Source organism: Phragmites australis, chromosome 2, assembly GCF_958298935.1.
Source record: "Phragmites australis chromosome 2, lpPhrAust1.1, whole genome shotgun sequence".
NCBI lineage: Eukaryota > Viridiplantae > Streptophyta > Magnoliopsida > Poales > Poaceae > Phragmites > Phragmites australis.
In genome coordinates, this window is record NC_084922.1 from 27,523,512 (window position 1) to 27,541,066 (window position 17,555).

The 17,555-nt window shown below is 44.4% G+C and overlaps 2 protein-coding genes across 2 annotated transcripts; one reads left to right on the plus strand and one right to left on the minus strand.

Annotated features, from left to right (window-relative positions):
• Positions 1–289: 289 nt before the first annotated feature.
• LOC133906611 (kinesin-like protein KIN-8A) lies at positions 290–7,365 on the minus strand. Its single transcript, XM_062348566.1, has 8 exons — positions 6,285–7,365; positions 3,118–4,460; positions 2,558–2,831; positions 2,242–2,292; positions 2,056–2,148; positions 1,610–1,972; positions 834–1,523; positions 290–695 (listed from the first exon to the last, which is right to left on the minus strand). The coding sequence occupies exons 2-8, from the start codon at positions 3,960–3,962 to the stop codon at positions 654–656; spliced, it is 2,358 nt and encodes a 785-aa protein (XP_062204550.1). The 5' UTR covers positions 3,963–4,460; positions 6,285–7,365; the 3' UTR covers positions 290–653.
• A 3,626-nt stretch (positions 7,366–10,991) lies between these two features.
• On the plus strand, positions 10,992–16,699 carry LOC133906618 (uncharacterized). Its single transcript, XM_062348577.1, has 7 exons — positions 10,992–11,266; positions 11,355–11,535; positions 13,142–13,265; positions 13,561–13,913; positions 14,594–15,590; positions 16,000–16,193; positions 16,270–16,699. Exons 1-7 carry the CDS (start codon positions 11,013–11,015, stop codon positions 16,354–16,356), a joined length of 2,190 nt encoding a protein of 729 aa, XP_062204561.1. The 5' UTR covers positions 10,992–11,012; the 3' UTR covers positions 16,357–16,699.
• The last annotated feature ends 856 nt before the right edge of the window (positions 16,700–17,555 follow it).

The following is a 17,555-nucleotide window of genomic DNA, read 5'->3' on the forward strand; positions in this document are numbered from 1 at the left end:
CTGTCTTCAACTTAGTGAAATAACTTGACAAATTGATACTTGTATGATGACCATGTAATTTGCAAGTTGCAACAATGTCTATATTTGCTCTTTACTGCTGCAAGAGGCCTTCCAACAATTAGTTTGGCTTGATTACGCAGAGTACGTCTGTTCTTAAAAATCTAGGATATTCATTTTGTTATCTTGGGCAGATTAGTGTACAAGTGATATGAAATGTTTATGATCTCCATTCAGATAGCCTTCACACAAAATATTGCTACCAGAACTGACGAGAATGAACACTAGACAATGAAGAACAGCAATGCCCCCAAGTTGGCACAGAATTATCGCCAACTTCCTATTTTTACAACAACGAGAAGGAAAAAGGTATAAGCTTCAGAGAGATGCTAAAAGCTAAGGAAAACTGGGTCTTAAGTTAATTTAAAAATCAGCTCATGTCTCTCTCTCTCTCCTGACCAAATGTTTTACAGTTCCAATAATTCAAATGGATTAACAAAGCTAAAAAACACTATGCTGGTTCAATTTGCTCATGCAAACTGAAATCAAACTACAATACATGGATTTCAACTAAACTCCAATTAACAAAGTTGAAAATGGTAGGAAAAATAATATGAGCATCTCTACCCGCTGTAGGCAGTCTTCTCCTGTGCATGTTAAATGTCCCAATGGTTCCCTCTTTGCCGTGCAAATCCCGGCTGAAAGGAAGTGAAATGCAATATGAGGCCCCCGATAAAAAACAAAAACATAAATACTCATAAGCCTCCAGCATTAATCTCGTGTGAAGCTGTCTTTCTGCCGTTGGCAGCATGAACTGAAGGGCTATATGCCTATACCTGAAGCAGCATGGAAGGGGCTTTCTTCGGTGTCTCTGCAGCTATATGGCTTCGAGTCTTTCTTCCATTGGCAGCAAGAACTGAAGGGCTGTTACATCCAATGTCCCAGAACGTACGCTTCTTAGCGGTCGGCGCTGGTGATGTGAACCTGTGGCTCGCGCTTCTCAGCTCGCCTGCAGCTGATGCATCTCTCTGCGCCTTTCGCGAGCTCGCCCTCGTGATGACTCTTCCCTCACATCTCTCCGCTTCACAGTTGTTAGAAGCCTTCCTGTTGATCATTTCACGGATGAACTCGTCCTTCTGTTTGAGCTGCATTATGTGGTCTTTCTTTATCTTCTCTATCTCAGCCTCCAATGTCTTCACTTTCCTCTGCAGCTCCCTGACCTGTGCGTTGTCAGCTGCAGGCCTCTTGGAACCTGGCGTGCTGAAGCAGTTCCCAGCCAAGATAGATCGCTTGACCTTTCTTTGGGTTGAGCATGGAGTTGAAATGTGAGGCGAGGGAGCGGGACACTGTTGTGGCGAGGTGTTGGAAGCAAGCGACTGAGCCTGAACTGTCAGTAGCTTCTGTTGCTGCTTTACCAACTGCTCCCTCAGCACACTATTTTCCTTCTGCAGCTCCAGTACCAGCTTAGCCTGATCAGTTTCAGAATCTGGTACATTCAAAACCTCCTCAGTAGCTGCAGTAAGTGCCTACAAAATTGAAAGATTTCCAATTTATCATGTGTTCTAGTGAGTAGAATGTACAATGTTTTATTCACAAGATGACAGTTTCAGACCTTTGTTTTTATCTCCTTGGCACGATCAGCCCAATGAAGCGTGTTCTGTGTCTCACCAAAGGAAATATTGGAGGGGCTAATGTTGGCAATCATGACGGTGTTGCAGGATCCTCCGAGCGAATCCTTGAGGAGTTGCGTCAGTTTGGAATTGCGATATGGTATGTGCTTCTTCCCCTCCACGAGGGCATTGATGCAGCTGCTGAGTGCAAGAAGAGAGCGGTTAATGTTTGCTCCTTCCATCGACCTCTGTGTTCGTTGGTCGGTTGCTATAGCTCTTTCTGATCCAGCAAGATCGATGAGAGAGAGTTTTCCAACTCGTGTTACTATGTTAATTCCATCCATGAATCTATATTCTACAACAACCTGCAAATTTTCAAAGGTGGTGAGTGGATTTACTCTAGGAATTATTCACCACAGGATTTCAAAGGTGTATGTAAGAATTCTACCTGCAGTATCGCATGAGAGCGCGATGAGGTCTCATTTACTCTAGTCGGTTCAGTTGTTCGATTCTTGTTACCTTGCTGAAGTAATTTCATAACCTACAAAATAAGCATATATTTACGTAAGAATATTCCTACCATTTTGCTTGAAAGCCACTGTAAGCTCAGCATGCCTAAGAAATAACTCATTACCTCGTCTGTGGAGTATGCTCTATAGTGAGTAAGACCCGCAGCAATAGCTCCCTGAAATGTCACAAAACATTTTTCTATTAGATTAGAATAGCATTACTAAAAAGGCTTGTCAAAACATATGGAGAAAATATGTACAAAAAAGATGCATTTGACTGCTCAATGTAATTTGCCTTCTTTTCTACAACAAGGATTACTTTTTTACCATATTCAATACAAACAGCTAGCTAGGAGTCACCAATGGTAATTAAATTCACTGAATGGAACTTGCTTTAATAGTTATAACTTATAACATGGTTAAGCATTTCAGCTCACGTACCTGCTTATCTTCTCTCAGGTGGAGGGGTCTACCAGGAGACAGCAAGTCTCTCACCGTCTCATTGTATATCTCGAGGTACGACAGCTGAATTGAGTGGTTGCCGTCGTGGCTCCTCTGCTTCACCTTGGAGAACAGATCCTTGATTGCAAGCACCATTACGCCGGGGTTTTCCATTGTCCCAAGCATCGTGTAAGTCTTGCCGGCCCCTGTAGCTCCATAACAGAACACTGTCCCATTCCTACCTTGCAGGACACCCTCCACAAGATCAGCTGTTCTGCAGGACCAGAAATGGAAGCCTATCAATTGCAACTGAGTAATACTACTATAGTTCTCATGAATTGTGAGCTGCTATTATGCAACATGATCAATGTAATCTTATCAATTTGTGCAGTTTCATCAGCAGATTTCATTGCCATCATTAGATAAGCAAATAATAGTCTGAATTTTGTTGTCTTTTTCTTATCTTAACAAGATAAGCAAATAATAGTCTGAAGTATGCGCATCTGATTGAAAATTGGGTGCTACATTTGCATGTAGCCATGGGATGGTTGTGCTCTTACGAGGTGCTGTAGACTTCTGCCTGCGTCGTCGAGTCAGGGAAGGCGGAGTCGAAGCAGAAATGGCGGCCGCGAACGCGCTTCAGCCGGAGGTAGTCATTCTCGGAGGCGAACTCCGTGAGGTAAACGTCCTTCTTATTGACGATCTTGACGCAGCTCCTCGACCCCGCCTCCTTCTCCTTCCTTGACATCGGCCGCAGCCTCACGAACACCAGGATCCGGCTCTCCACCACTTCGATGTTGCCAGCCGCGGCTTCCCCGACGGCCTTCAGCTTGCCGCCCACGCCGCCTCCCAGCGAGAGCTTCCTCGCCGCCGGCGCCGGGAGCGCTGGGGCCATCTTCTTGATGGGGCAGGACATGGCGTTACCGGCGCGGCCCACCATGTTCTCCTTCTCCTGCGGCTCCGCCGGTCTGGTGAACACGACGAGGTGGTTGTTCTTAGAAGGGGCTCGCCCCTCCTGAGGCGCCACGTTCTCCTTCAGCACCGCCGCCTCGGGCACCGGAGCGGAAGCGTCGCGGTGGCCCTCGGCCCCCTTGCCATCGACCTCCTCGGCGTTCTCGTCATTGGCCTCCTCTTCCGCGTTGAGGTGCTGGATGCTGCGGCGGTGTTGCCGCGCGGCGGCCGCACCACCCTGCGACGCGGCGAGCTGCTGCTTGTGCTGCTCGTAGAGCAGGGTGAGGGCGCGCATCTTCTCCTTGAGCCCGTGGTGGTGGTGGCTCTCCATGCCGTCACGCCGCGCCCCGCCGTCGTGCCCTAGAGCCGGCGCCGCTGACGCCGAGACCCACGCCTCCGCGCCCGCGCTGTCGCAGGACGCAGGGGTGGCCCGCGACCGCGTCGCGACCGGCATCTTCTCCTCACACCAGATCTGAATATCACAAGCTGCTCCGCCTCAGCATCGAACCCAGCCGCTCCTCAAAAGATCCAAGGAAGCGAACTTGCGCGAGCTTTCTTGGAAATCTTCCTCGTATTCCCGACAAAGTGCTCGAATCAGCGCACCAAATCGCAGAATTCCCAACACCGAGGCAGGAAAAAAACCTCGAGATTTCGGCAAATTTCTTGCTCGATTGGGGTTGGGGTTTCTTGATCTGAGAGGCAGAGAGGAAGAAGGCGTGTAGTAAACAGTAGGGCCGTAGCTGGGGAACGAGGTGCGGGGGACCAGCCGACCAGGGTGCGCCGTTGCCGTCGGATCGGGACGGAGACGGGGGACGGACAGAGGGTGCGTGACGGTTTGAAATCCTGGGGAGGGATCGGGCTCCAACGGTCGAGTGCGTACTGCGTACCTCTCGCGTGGCCCTGGCTTACGCTGACGTGCGGGCCCGCAGCTCATGTATGGCGTGATTAGCAACTGTACACATGTTTTATATATAAATTAGTACAATATGTGTGCATTGTAACGGAGCCTAATATGATACTAAAGTAATATTTAATTCATAGAATAATAGTGCTCTATGATATCTAAGATCCAACATTAAAACAATGATATGACTCTTAATTTCTTATCTAACATCTTCATAATAACATCTTAGAAACATTTAGGGTTTGATTGATTACTCGTATGAGGGCAACCTGGTTCAGTGGATGCTATAATTTTAGAAAGAAACATTTTTGGTTATTTGTATGCATTGTTTCAATCTAGCTCAGTGAATGTAAATGTACGTCCACAACCTATCTCAAGAGGAAAGCTTAACACAGCTTGATCTAGTGGATGTAGGCTCCTACATTTGCACATACAGGAGGATCCACGTGTCAATATAAAAAAATTACTTTCATATGAGCAACCAATCACAATCTTAACTCTTGCATCCGCTCATATAGCATCATATTCAGTCAACCAAACAGCAACTTAACTCAATTTATCTAGACAAATATAACTAACTAAACATTGTTCTTTTCAACTAATATGATTCCGTTCAATCTGCTTTCACTCAACCCGTATATACGGTCCATACGTAAGAGATCTATGCAGAAAACCAATCACACCCTTATATACAAGAACATCTTTGTATGTAATGTTCTTACTGATTGAAAAGTAGAGTTTTTTGGGTAAAACAGCAACTCAGCTCCTCTGACCGAATAACCCAACTGTGTATGTTCCCCGCTTTCTCCAATAACACATTGCCTTATATGCCTTATCTAGTAGCTCTTGAGTCCAAATATTCCGTTGTGTCCTGACGCCTTGTAACTCCACTTCGGTCGCTCCAGCCATATGCGGAATATAAATATCAGGCATTGTTTGCTTGTGTCATGATAATCAAAATGAATTAAGACAATTGCATCAAGTAAGACAGGGAACCAACAATCATTTTCAGAAACCAATGTCAATTACATCGAGTAATGTCCTCTGCAACGTTCTGGTAGAAAGTAGAAACCCATTGATATAATTTGCACATTCTGAGATACTGTAACTAAGACATTTCTTTACATAACCAAATTGGATATATTTGTCCATGTGGATGTGTTACTTTGTAAAATAAAATAAAATAAAAGAAGAAAGCAGCACCAAAAGGAAAGAAATGACCCTTTTTTTCTCGCTAGTTGCTGGGATATCACCCTCTCCTTATGTATTTTTAATTTTCCTTTTGTTTTTTTCTGTGATATAAAGTCAAAACTTATTAAGAACATTGCATGGTATTGGATAAATGTCAACGAATGGAAAGTTAAGATTTGGTTACTAGTAACTTCTCTGAAACATAAGTTAAAATCACACAAGCACTTTGAGTTGCAGCCCAGTACATAAATGCTTCAGCTTCATACAATTCGTTAAGAAAAACTTCAATGATTGAATAGTGGGATTCCTAAACAATGTGGTTTGAGATTAAGTCAATTATGCATGTGCTATTCTGTTAGTATCCTAGACAGTTTCCTTTATATTAAAGGGCAGATCAGTCTGTTACTGAACTCTTATATTACTTCAGTTAAGCAAAACCAATCAAATAGGCCCAGCTGACTAATGCAAGGAATTCGTCAATTACAAACATGTACAATACATGTGCATGAAGATGAAAATTTGGCCATGAATAATGTAAATGGGCAGTACATTAGCATTAACATAAATAATTTCTACTGAGTTTAAGCTCAAATTACATGATGACTGTGACATTTAGTAGCCTGTATGTTCAAGTTTTTCATGCATACGGCAAGCAATGTGCACTATAAGTTCCATCGTTACCTTTTAAACTTTGAAACTGATCAGATTGCAATATCAAAGGAGAAGCTGCATTTAGAGCCTTGACTGGAGCAAACTGGCTAGCCACGAATAACAAACTGAGCAGTTGTTGAGTTTCTGCTACTCGTGCTCTTCCACACCAGCTAGCATAAGACTTCTCTTTTAGCCTAAACAATTTTTCCCTGACAGTTTTTTCGCATCCTTTGCGAGGCATGACCCTGGTAGTCACCAAGATAGAGATAAATTACAGTCCTGAATAAAAAATATTTTATCTGGTGCATAGGAATATTAGCATTGTAAGTTAAATCAAATAGAAGAGACTGTCAATGTTTTAAATTAAACCACACATCAAGAATCATGATAGCATTGCTACGTCACCCTGATGTTTGATATCCAAACAAATTTTAAAAAAATACAAAAATAAATAACGGGGTCAGGGAACAAATGCAACTATGGTATACAAAAGGGTTCAAAAAGAAATAACTGGAAACAGGGTAGATATGCAGGCATAATCCAAATATTAAGGAAAGACAAATGGATGCTATTACATGCTTAATTGATCTGGGACAGTGAAAAGAGTCTACTTGTTTGATTAGAGATATACACACCTAAGGTATTCAATGGCACCTGTAATTAAGAACAAAATGTTAACCTCTGATTTCACTAGAGGTGATCTATTCCTGATCGCAGCAAAAACAAGTAGGGAAAGCTCAATTAACTCAGGGTCACATCAAAAACAAAGGGGCACGTCAGGAGGCGTGTGGAGAAAGGGGAGGCACAACCTCCTAACAACGGAGACTGGAGACATAGAGGCGGACACATGGGTAGAATGGCGGGTGGCGCGGTGGCTGACCAGGACGATGAAGGCGTTGTCACACAGGCGGGCGTATCAAGGGGTCGGTGGTGTTGGCGGTCTAGTGCGGCGAAGGCGGCCTGAGATGTAGCCTAACGACGACCTGAACACAAGGACCGACGGAGGCCCGAGTCTGATCCCAACGATGACGGCATGAGGCGTAGATGGGGATCATGTTTGGCCTTGCCTTGATCATCGCAGGAGATAGTGGCTGCCGACGCAGGAGAAGGAAAGAGCAGGCGGGCAGGTAGTGGGAGGCGTTTGGTGGGCGGTGGGGGGGCATAGGAGGGCAAGTGAGATCTAGGAGCGGGAGGGGGGGTGACAGGGGCAGGCGGTGGGAGGCAATTGGTAGGTGGCGGGCGAGCAGGCGCCTGGGGGTAGGAGAGGTGTGAGCAGGCAGGCGATTGTGATGGTGAGAGGGGAGAGGAGGGCAGGAGAGGCGGGCGTGGGGGTGAGGAGAGGAAAGAGATGCGACGTTCAACGAGAGAGGCAAATGGATTACAGACATGGGTCGTGGAGTTTGAGGGCGGGTGGTTGGAGAAGAGAGGAAGAGAGATGGAGTGATATATGGTAGGGATTGTTAATTTGTTATTGAAAAGATTAGCCTTTTGATTATGAAACTCTTCATGTCAATAAATTATGGGAACATCTGAGTCAATGACTATGGGCTAAAGTAGCAAATAAGCGAAGCCACTTTTTGACGGTAAAAAAAAAATCTACATATAATTAATTCAAAATATAATAACCTAAAGAAGTAAAAGAATATAGCATAGTAAAATAGGGATTTACATATAACATGATTGAATCAAGGTGGTCGTGAGACGTGAAGATGGATGATGTTGACGAGATGGCCTTTAATTATGTGAATGATCATTTATCTTGATTTAATTTTTGAAAATAGATTGGCAGAAGAAAAGAAAGCACGCTGCAATGAAAGAATGCAATCAAGGATGACGTGTGGGGAGTAGATCGATTATTAATTGGCTAATTGATTGTGAATTTTCATATTATATATGAGAGGAGAGAAGATGTGGGACTAACTTTGATTATGAATTATTTGATGGTATAAGACGTACAGTAGAGATTGTTCAGGTCTACCACAACATGTCTATTTTAGACGGGTATAGATAATCACGGTATAATGATGATACACTGGATTAGGAGATGATGAGCGGTCTGGTCTGATCTGATTTGTGAGGAGCACCAAAAAATAGGTTTTTGAAAGCACTACTGCCGCTTTTAAGTTCTAACAATTTCAGTTCGAATTTTGTATGATACGTGAAATCTTGCTCTTAGGTTGTCCAAAATCTTAATGAATGTGGTGGTGCTAACTTTAATTTGATTCATTTTTTTATTGCTTCAAGTGACGTATTTTCAATAGGTAGAAGTCAGAATGGGTGGAATCGTAGCTCAAAGCGTCGATACATGGTGTCTATTTCTTTTAGTGACAGAATAGAAAGTGGAGTATCTCGTTTGATTGTGGCTACCTATTTAGTGCCTCTTTAGTCTCTTTTACTTGTCTCTCTACTACACATGTAATTAACTTTGACATTGCTATACATAATAATTTTTTGATTTGTAGTTAAGTGAATATGGAAGTATTATAAATTCTTTCTTATTCGTTATATTCTTCCTGTTTTTCCCTAACATGTAATAAGAAAAAGGTCAAAGTTGGACATAAGATAATAAAGTATGTATATTCAAGATAGTATGATGCGCAAAATAACTTTAAAAAAAAGAATGGAACATGCATCTTTGTGCATTGATAGGACATTTCAAATTTCTAGATACTACTATCCTTTTCCAAATAATAAGCTTATGAGTTATCACCAAAATAGATGCAAAGCAATTACCTCCATTACATTTATTTTTTCTCCATGCAAAACCATACCCCCAATAGCCTCCAGTACTAACATTGTTCCCAGCACTTCTTCATTGTGCCGCTTCTTGTACTAGTTCAAGTAGTGCCACTATCAACAACTATCAATGTTGCTTCAACATGCGCTCAAAAAGTGTCTCAACGAACTACTCCATTGATGTTAACTAAATTTCAGTTAAAAGTATGCCTTCTTCATAAAAACTTTCCAAGTTTGGATTAAAAAGTTCGGAATTCTAATGTGAAAAGTCTAGGAATTTTCAATTGAAGAAAGTTTGGAGTCCAGCATTTGAAATCTCTATTATAATCTATTTTGGTGGAGTTGAACATAGCCTCTAAATTTTTTGTGACGACGGCATTGGCATCTGATGAGGCACAAACGGAGATAGGTTTTCATTGGCGAAACAGGACATGGTGTTGTGGATGCACTCAACCGCATGGTGTAATTCTAGAGTAAAAGCTATATTTTGATCTTGTGTGTTGTATGATATGATTAACTTTTTAATTAAGCTTTAAATGCATTGCATTATTGGCCACAAAAATCATCACTCACAAGAAATGGAATCACTTTTATTTTACCAGTGTCAAAATTTGAGATATTTAATACAGACTTCAAAATTCAAGCCATTTTCACGTCTTTTAATCGTTTTGACGTACTTGTACAAGCCTTGAAGTACCTCCCCATCAAGACGGTACATTCACTTTTTTAGCTTAACTTACAAGTACAAGTGTTTTGAACTTTTGATCTCCTTAGCTAATGGGTCAAAACCCAACCCGCATCCAACCCATCCCAACCCAAATGAAATCATCCCATTCCCCTAACCCAACACAACCCACAAAATTGATTCCTCAACCCCAACCAACCCAGGCCACCACGTTGCTTCCACCCAGACCAACCCAACAATGGATATAATCCGTGGGTGAACTCATGGTTTCAACCCAAACGGATCTGAAAAATCCACATGTTGTACAATTGCAAATTAAGGAGCAAAGGTGGGGCGGCCAATGGGCCCGATCTTTTTTAACCTCACATTAAGCATTCTCTCTCTCATCCTCTTTCTCGTTGTTCCTATTTCCTCTTCTCATTCTCCCATCTTTTCTCTCACCTGAGCATACATAGTGGCATCGTCGCCCAAAATTACGCCACCTCCTCGCTTGTTCTCTAACCGAATGGAGAGCGAGCTGGACACTAACATCACTTCTCCACGCCTTCCTTCTTCGCTCAGGTCACTTTGGTGTACACGAGCAAGCTAGCAATAGATCTAAAGTGGACTTCCGCCTCCCCCCATGATCTAGCGCTCGTGGGCAGCAGCTTCAACAAGATCGGCTCCAAGATAGGGGCCATAGGTGGAGGCAGAATCAAGAGGAAGCAAGATGGGGCGTAGGGTAGCACTGCGAGGTGATGAAGGCCAAGAATGCAATTTCCTCCAAGCAACTCGCGGAGCTCACCATTGTCGACCCAAGCACCTCAAAAGGTCCGACGTCGTCACACGTTTTGGCACCATCCAACCAGTCTTCAGCGTCATCGCATGCCTTTGCCTCTTACGCCACGTTGCGTCAAAATGTGTTGCCATGGGTTCAACCCATGTGTTGAACCCATTTGGTGAGCCGAAGTCGTAGGTTAAACCCATTTTGTGAGCTGAAGTCTAGCCCTAAGCCATCCCGTCCCAACCCAATCTGCAGTTTAACCCGTTTGAACCTGTCCAGACAGAACCCAAACGAGAACCCAACCCTTTCAACCCAAACAAACCTGACCCATTAGCAGGCCTAATCGACTCCTTGTCCCTTCACAAGACCCATCAGCCCAATTGCCCAAACACCGTCTCAAACCAGTTGGACCCACCCAGTAACGTACACAGGCAAAGCCCAATTAAAGCCACGAGGCGAACACGTCCCAATTATTTCAGAGCCCGAGAGCCCAGGCGGGACGCCACCCCTCCTCGGCTTGGGTTCAGCCCGCGTCGCTAGTACGGGCGCCCCACGGCCCCCACCCCTCCGCCTTATGGCAGGCAGCGGCTGCAGCTTGGAAGCACTGAAGCACACGCATCACCACCCCATCGTCGTCTCCACCGCCGATCCCCCACCTCGCGCCACCCCGATGGCCGGCGGCGGCAGTGGAGGCGGGGACATCGGCGCCGACTCGGAGCGGCGCCTCAAGAAGACCATGGACAAGCTCTACCACTTCCCCAAGCCCAAGCCCAACAACCCCAGCACCGGCGGCTCCAAGCCCCCCTCCTCCTCGGCCCTAGCTCCAAGGTTTTGCCCTATCCTTGCTCGTGCCTCTCGCGTGCCTTCTCTCTCTCTATCCGCTTTGACGTGGGTTTGATCTGATCTGGTGCGGCAGCTCCGCGAGGGCGGCGCAGGCGGGGAGGAGGTTCGGTGTGGTGCGCGGGTCGCGGCTCCCGCCGCAGGTGGCGGCCATGGCGGCGATCTCGCCGCCGCCTCCATGCCGTCCCTGGGACCGGGCCGACCTCATGTGCCGGCTTGCGTCATTCAAGGCCATGACCTGGTTCGCCAAGCCCAAGGTACATCCCATCCCTGTTACCCGTTTTGACCCTTCATGTTGGCATGTTGCTTGGTGGATTTGTGGCGTTGCACGGTTCCAGTGAGCTCTGGCCACTGATTTTGAGAAACTTGTAACTCCTAATTGAGATGGTCCACGTGCTTTGTGACAGAATGATGGTTATGAGTGAAATGTTGTAGACCAAAAGAGTTTGCGGCGATTTCACTTAACACACCTGATAAAATGTGATTGAATGTTTGGTATGTTTTGGAAATTCATGGATTGCTCGAGTGTGTGATGATTTATTGTGTGTGAGGGTTGGTTAAGGCCCAGTTTGTTTCAGCTTGGGATTGTAGATTCTAGCTTCTATAATCCCAAGCTGAAACAAACGGACCACTTCTAGCTCCAGATTATAACAATCTAATTGTTGGATTGTAACAATCCAACAATCCAGTCTCTCATAGCTTTTTCATGGATTGTCCATCAAAATTACCCACCTGCCACTCCTCATCGCATTGCTGCCGCTCCTGTGCATGGGCACCAGCTCCACCTCCTCCTGGCCCACCATCCCGGTCGCCGTTGCTCAGCCCGCGCAGCCACCGAAGTGCTCCGCAGCGTCGCCCGTCATCCCGGTCATTGCCGCCGCGCCCTTCGCGCTCCTGCGCAACCGCCACACCGTCCTGCGTGCACCGTCGCTCAGTTGCACGACACCTCGCCCCGGCCGGGCCTCCTCCCCGCCGACCCGATCGTCGCCGTTGCGCCCTTCGCGCTCCTGCTTAGCCGCCGCGCCGTCCTGCGTGTGCCGCCGCTTGGTCGCGCGCCACCTCACCCCGACCGGACCTCCTTCCCGCCGACCCGGTCATCATTGCCACGCCCTTCGCGCTCATGCCTAGCCGCTGCGCTGTCCCGCGTGCGTCGCTGCTCGACCGCGCGCCACCTCGCCCTGGCCGGACCTCCTCCCTATCGACAAGCTCCACCGGATCCCACCGCCGCTCTCTCTCTCCCCCTCCCTTCGACTTCCCTCCTGCGCCTCCCTCTTCCTCCCCTCCGACCTCCTCTCTCCGGCACCGCACCGCTCAGTTGGCCTAGCCAACCGGTCTCGCCGGCGTGCCTCGCCACCGCGCCTGCGTCATCACCGAGCTGATCGACCAGCCTCTTCCCTTTCTCCCTCCAGCCTCCTCTCTCTCCCCCTTCGATCTCTCTCTCTCTCTCTCTCTCTCTCTCTCTCTCTTCTATGTGAGCCGCACGAACGGAGAACCTGGCCTTATACTTGGCCTCCCTCGTCTCACCCCCGTGTGAGCCCCACTGGTCACTGGCCTGTGAGTAACCCAAAACATGAGGACATTACAGACAATAGACATCCAAAAGCAGCAATCTACCCACCTTAGAATTCAGGTTGCCAAACAGCTACTAGCTTTTACAATCTAAATTGTAACAATCCAGCTTTTCACAATCCACAATCTGTTTTTCACAATCTCCAGCTAAAACAAACAGGGCCTAAGAGCTGTGACGGTTATGGCCTTATGGTATACCGATGTTGTACTGCAGTTGATGATTGTGCATTTCAGGTGAAGTATCTTTGATTCATATTGGTGGTTGATAGCTGGTTGCTTCTTTTTTTTTTTCAGGTTATTAGTCCTGTTAATTGTGCAAGAAGAGGATGGACTAACATTGAGCCTGACATTATAACATGTGAAGCTTGTGGGGCACGACTCCTGTTCTCCACTCCTTCCTCGTGGACAACACAGCAAGGTGCGTGCATTTTCTGCTGTGTTAACCTGTGTCAAATCATCTGAAACTATGAGTCTATGACTAAAGACAGCAACTCTTGTGTGCTTCTCTTATTGGATATGAAATACACAGTTTACACACTACTATGTCGACTTTATGTTAACAAATTCTACATTCTTAATGTTTCTGTAATGATGATTTATTGAATGATCATAATTCATATTCCTTTTTAAATGTAAGAGAGTAGCCTGCATGCTTCATTTACTTGCTTGATTTGCGTATTCATTTCATATATCAAGAGCTGTGTTTTGTGCAGTTGAAAAGGCTGCTGCTGTTTTCAGCTTGAAGTTGGACACTGGACATAAACTACTGTGTCCCTGGATTGATAACATATGTGATGAACCACTTGCCTTATTTCCACCAACGCCTCCTCCTGTTTTAGTTGAGAACTACTACAAATCTTTCTCCTCTCTGCTACGACTTTCAGCACTTCCAAGAATTTCGTGCTCTTCTCTGGAGATCATGAAAAAGAGGAGTCCACTGCTAGAGCAGTTCCTATCAGAACCGTTATCTTCATCAGTTGCCCTTAAAGGGGGGTTTGTGCTTACTGAAGACTCAACAATCAAGGATTTAGATGACTCTTTTCAAGATGCTGACACATATTATCAGGTGATTTTCTCTTCATCTATTTGTGGAGTTGCTGTGAGATTTTGCTTGAAATGTTTTATACATGAGCCAGATGCCGAGCCCTACCAAGGATTACTTTTAGGTGATAAGTATGTGATATTGTCATATTGACCATGCACAATGCACATATGCAACTTTCCAACTGCAGTTTCGGTGTAACTGAATAGATTCTGCTTAGTTAAACCCTATTGATGTCTTCACTGGATATCATGTTCAGCTGTTGATATCTAACCTCTTGTGGGACACACACAGAAACATGCTTCATATATTTTTCTTTTGTTGGTCAAAGTCAATACCATGTTATTAGGAAAAGTTCATAATACCTCTGATGAAGTAAATGTAAACCTACAAAATATATGCTGTTACTTCAAAAATAGTAATGTAGATAAAACGTTTCTTAGGTTCTTAATGAAATAATCTCCGTCAAACATATAATATAAGGTCCTACTGTATGCATGTTTAAGAACTTGATTCTTTTTGTTACAAGCTTATATGTTGGGTCGATTGGAATAATTCTGCTATTTAGCTGTGCATTCCATATTAGTCATGAAGATATGCTTCATTCCTTGAAACCTTTTGTCTCTATTTTTGTGATTTCACTGCACATTCCTACATCAAATCATTGATCTCTCTTTCCAACTTAACGCTTCACTTCCTAGCAGGCTCTGAAGATAATAAGTTTGTGTGGATGGGAACCCCGCCTACTTCCTTATGCTATCGATTGTGGAACCAAATCTCATTCAGATGCCAACTCTACCTCTAAATTGGCCCAACCAGAGCAAATAAGCAAGACCATGGAGGATCGGGTCATACTTTACTCACCTAATGATGTTAATGGTGCTCCAGCACCTGCAGATGCTAATCAAGAAGATCAGCATTATGATCCATTATCAGTTGTTTTAGATTGCCAATTTTGTGGAGCATGTGTTGCCTTGTGGCCTTTTTCGCTTGTAGAACGACCTCTTCAACTCTTTAAGCTGATTTCAGATTCTAATAGACAAGATGATCAGGATAATGGACATGTGAACCTAGTCGGTGGACTAAATTCAAAGGATGCAAACATTGGTTTTAATTTCACCATTGCCGGTGGTCCTCCACCGACTAGACAGAGTTTCCGACCAAAAGTTTCATTTCCTGTTGTCAGTCGACATTTGAAAGCTGACTTGAACTCCCGTGGGACATTGTTTTCCTCTGGAAGTGATAGCCACATGGTTCCTGTTGCTTCACATGTCTCAGGTCCCATGAAACGCAAAAGAAGCATGGATCAGCCTCATATGTTGGAAGGTGATAATACAACCTCCAATATTGTTAATACATCCACCATAGGAGCAAAGCATGACCAGCCAGGAGATAATTCTGAAAAGAGCTTAGCAAACTCGGAGGTGAGCACTGAACCAAAACAAGACTGCTCACATTCAGACATAAATAAGGATACCAATATGGATGAGGCTTCCAATGAAGAACCAGAAACTCTTAATGGCGAGTTCAGGGTCAGACATGGGTCAGAATCCGACTTTCTGCCAGTTCAGTGTGCAAGTGAAGAACCTCTTAATGGCGAGAAATTTGTAGAGACAGATGCAAACAACTCGAAGCCAACTGAGGTTGGCACAATCACAAAATCATTTGTCAATAGGGAAAAAAGTGCATATGGACCATCAGGTAAAGAATTTGTTTTTGTTTCTTTGCATAATTGAAACATTAGGTAATAATAATTTGATTCCTATATGTTCTGTGTAGTTGTTACAAGTGAAAGGAATTGAAGTCAATAAAACAAGTAAAGAGAAAATTGAAGGGAATGAAAAAAATACGGAAATAGTAGGAGTAACGTTTTAGTTGTTAAGCCCACCTTTCATATTGTTGTAACAGTTTGGGAACTTCTAACCATATATTAGCATATTCAAAAGAATAGCTGTGTGGCTGTAGCACGTACAGTGCTGAGGGCTGCTCTTGTGTCATAAAAAATGTACTCATTTCGTGCTATTATGTTACAGAATTAGACTGAATACTATGCATGCATATAATGTTTCTTATCTATGAGTCTTGAATTGATGCTGTCTTTCTGTGACAGGAAAACAAGGGCTGTATGACAGAATGAATGAGTTCGATCCTATGAAGCAGCACCGGACATTCTGCCCTTGGATTTCCCCTGATGATGGTGAACCCTTGCCTGGATGGAGGCTGACTCTCTCGGCGTTACATGCTGAGGATAAAAGATCTGATGGGGACTCGCAACTGGAGGTTCAGATCAGCCTTCTCGATGAGGTAGTGTCCTTTCTTTGAATCATGCCTTGTATCTTTACTCTTTAGAACGCAACCTCATAGTTGGTTTTATTTCCAGGAGGATGATCCTATTGCATCTGTTAGGAAGCTTTTCATGACACCACCTCCCAAAAAGCTGAGGATACACCAATCAGAGAAGAGCTGAAAACTGTAAGCTATATCAAGGGACACAACCAGACTGCCAGATCGATGGAAAGTTGGAAACCTTTATGCTGAACGCTGTGCAATGTACAAATGTTCGAGGCAGGAGCAGGGATAGGATTTGTCGCTTGATCAACTGTTCCAGACTGATACCGCCAAACGACATTGGAGTCTTGCTGTAACGACCATTGAGTTTTCACTCCTTTTTTGGGTGGTTAAAGAATTCCCATTTGATGCCTCTGCGCATGTACACCCTGATTTTGTAGCTTAGTAATGTAATGTAATGTTATATTGCTGTACAATCACCTGTGAACTGTTAAACCCTGGAAGAATTTTGATCAGCGAAACTGTTCGACGCCTTACTGATTCACCTGGAACTGAAACATATGATGGGAGGAGAATGATAGATTCTGCCATTCAATAGTCAATCTCAATCTCTACCGTATAAAATACGAGTTAGTTTTCATATCATATTTTCTCTTACTCTCTTCCTATTTAATAAAAATCTTCAAAATTTAAATAATTTACTTATTTTTATTATTTGTTTTTGTCTTTCAGTCTTCTCATCTCGTTATTGGCTAGATACAAGGTTGACCCTTGGGTATATGTATTATCCTGCTACCTATCAATCTAAGTCTAAGTCTGTATGCTACACAGCGTGCTCGCAAGTAGCAACCAAATCCAAGTAAGTTTTCATATCTACTAATAGCTTAAGGTCCAATATTATGTTATCTAGTAACCTAACCCAACCAAATCATAGATGATGGATTGTTTCCAAATTAACAAAGCATCGTGTGCAAGTCTAATCGTGTGGTACTATAGTTATGTCATCATCGACTCCAGTCAAATCGATCCTAATTCCCAGTAGCAGCAGCGATCACAATCATCGCTCGTTCCCCTCCCCTCCTTTCTACCTCTCCATGTTTCGTCCAAAATGATGTGTCTGCATCAGCTCACCTGATCCTCCTCCTCCCAAAGCTTAAGATCAATCGTCCAAAATTGACGAAGGTCTAATCTCCAACCTCAATCGTGGTAAGCCATTGTTCACTCGTTCCCCTCCCCTCTTCTCATCCTTATCGCCAGCAGGCATGGTCCCCATGTTCCATCGAATCAAGGGCTAATCCCCAACCAGATAATTACGTTTATTTGATTGAATTCTTTTACAGCTTTGCACTAGTTGTCAACTATTGATGTTTTTTTTAT

What these genes read in the sequence shown, in the direction of transcription:
- LOC133906611 (XM_062348566.1), bottom strand. Translation starts at nt 3,962, where the DNA reads ATGCCGGTCGCGACGCGGTCGCGGGCCACCCCTGCGTCCTGCGACAGC. An exon ending in GCAGAAGTCTACAGCACCTC is followed by an intron (nt 2,832 to 3,117) that starts GTAAGAGCACAA and finishes CTGGTCCTGCAG; the next exon opens with AACAGCTGATCTTGTGGAGG. An exon ending in GCTCTCATGCGATACTGCAG is followed by an intron (nt 1,973 to 2,055) that starts GTAGAATTCTTA and finishes GAAAATTTGCAG; the next exon opens with GTTGTTGTAGAATATAGATT.
- LOC133906618 (XM_062348577.1), top strand. Translation starts at nt 11,013, where the DNA reads ATGGCAGGCAGCGGCTGCAGCTTGGAAGCACTGAAGCACACGCATCAC. An exon ending in TCCTCGGCCCTAGCTCCAAG is followed by an intron (nt 11,267 to 11,354) that starts GTTTTGCCCTAT and finishes CTGGTGCGGCAG; the next exon opens with CTCCGCGAGGGCGGCGCAGG. An exon ending in ATGCTGACACATATTATCAG is followed by an intron (nt 13,914 to 14,593) that starts GTGATTTTCTCT and finishes ACTTCCTAGCAG; the next exon opens with GCTCTGAAGATAATAAGTTT.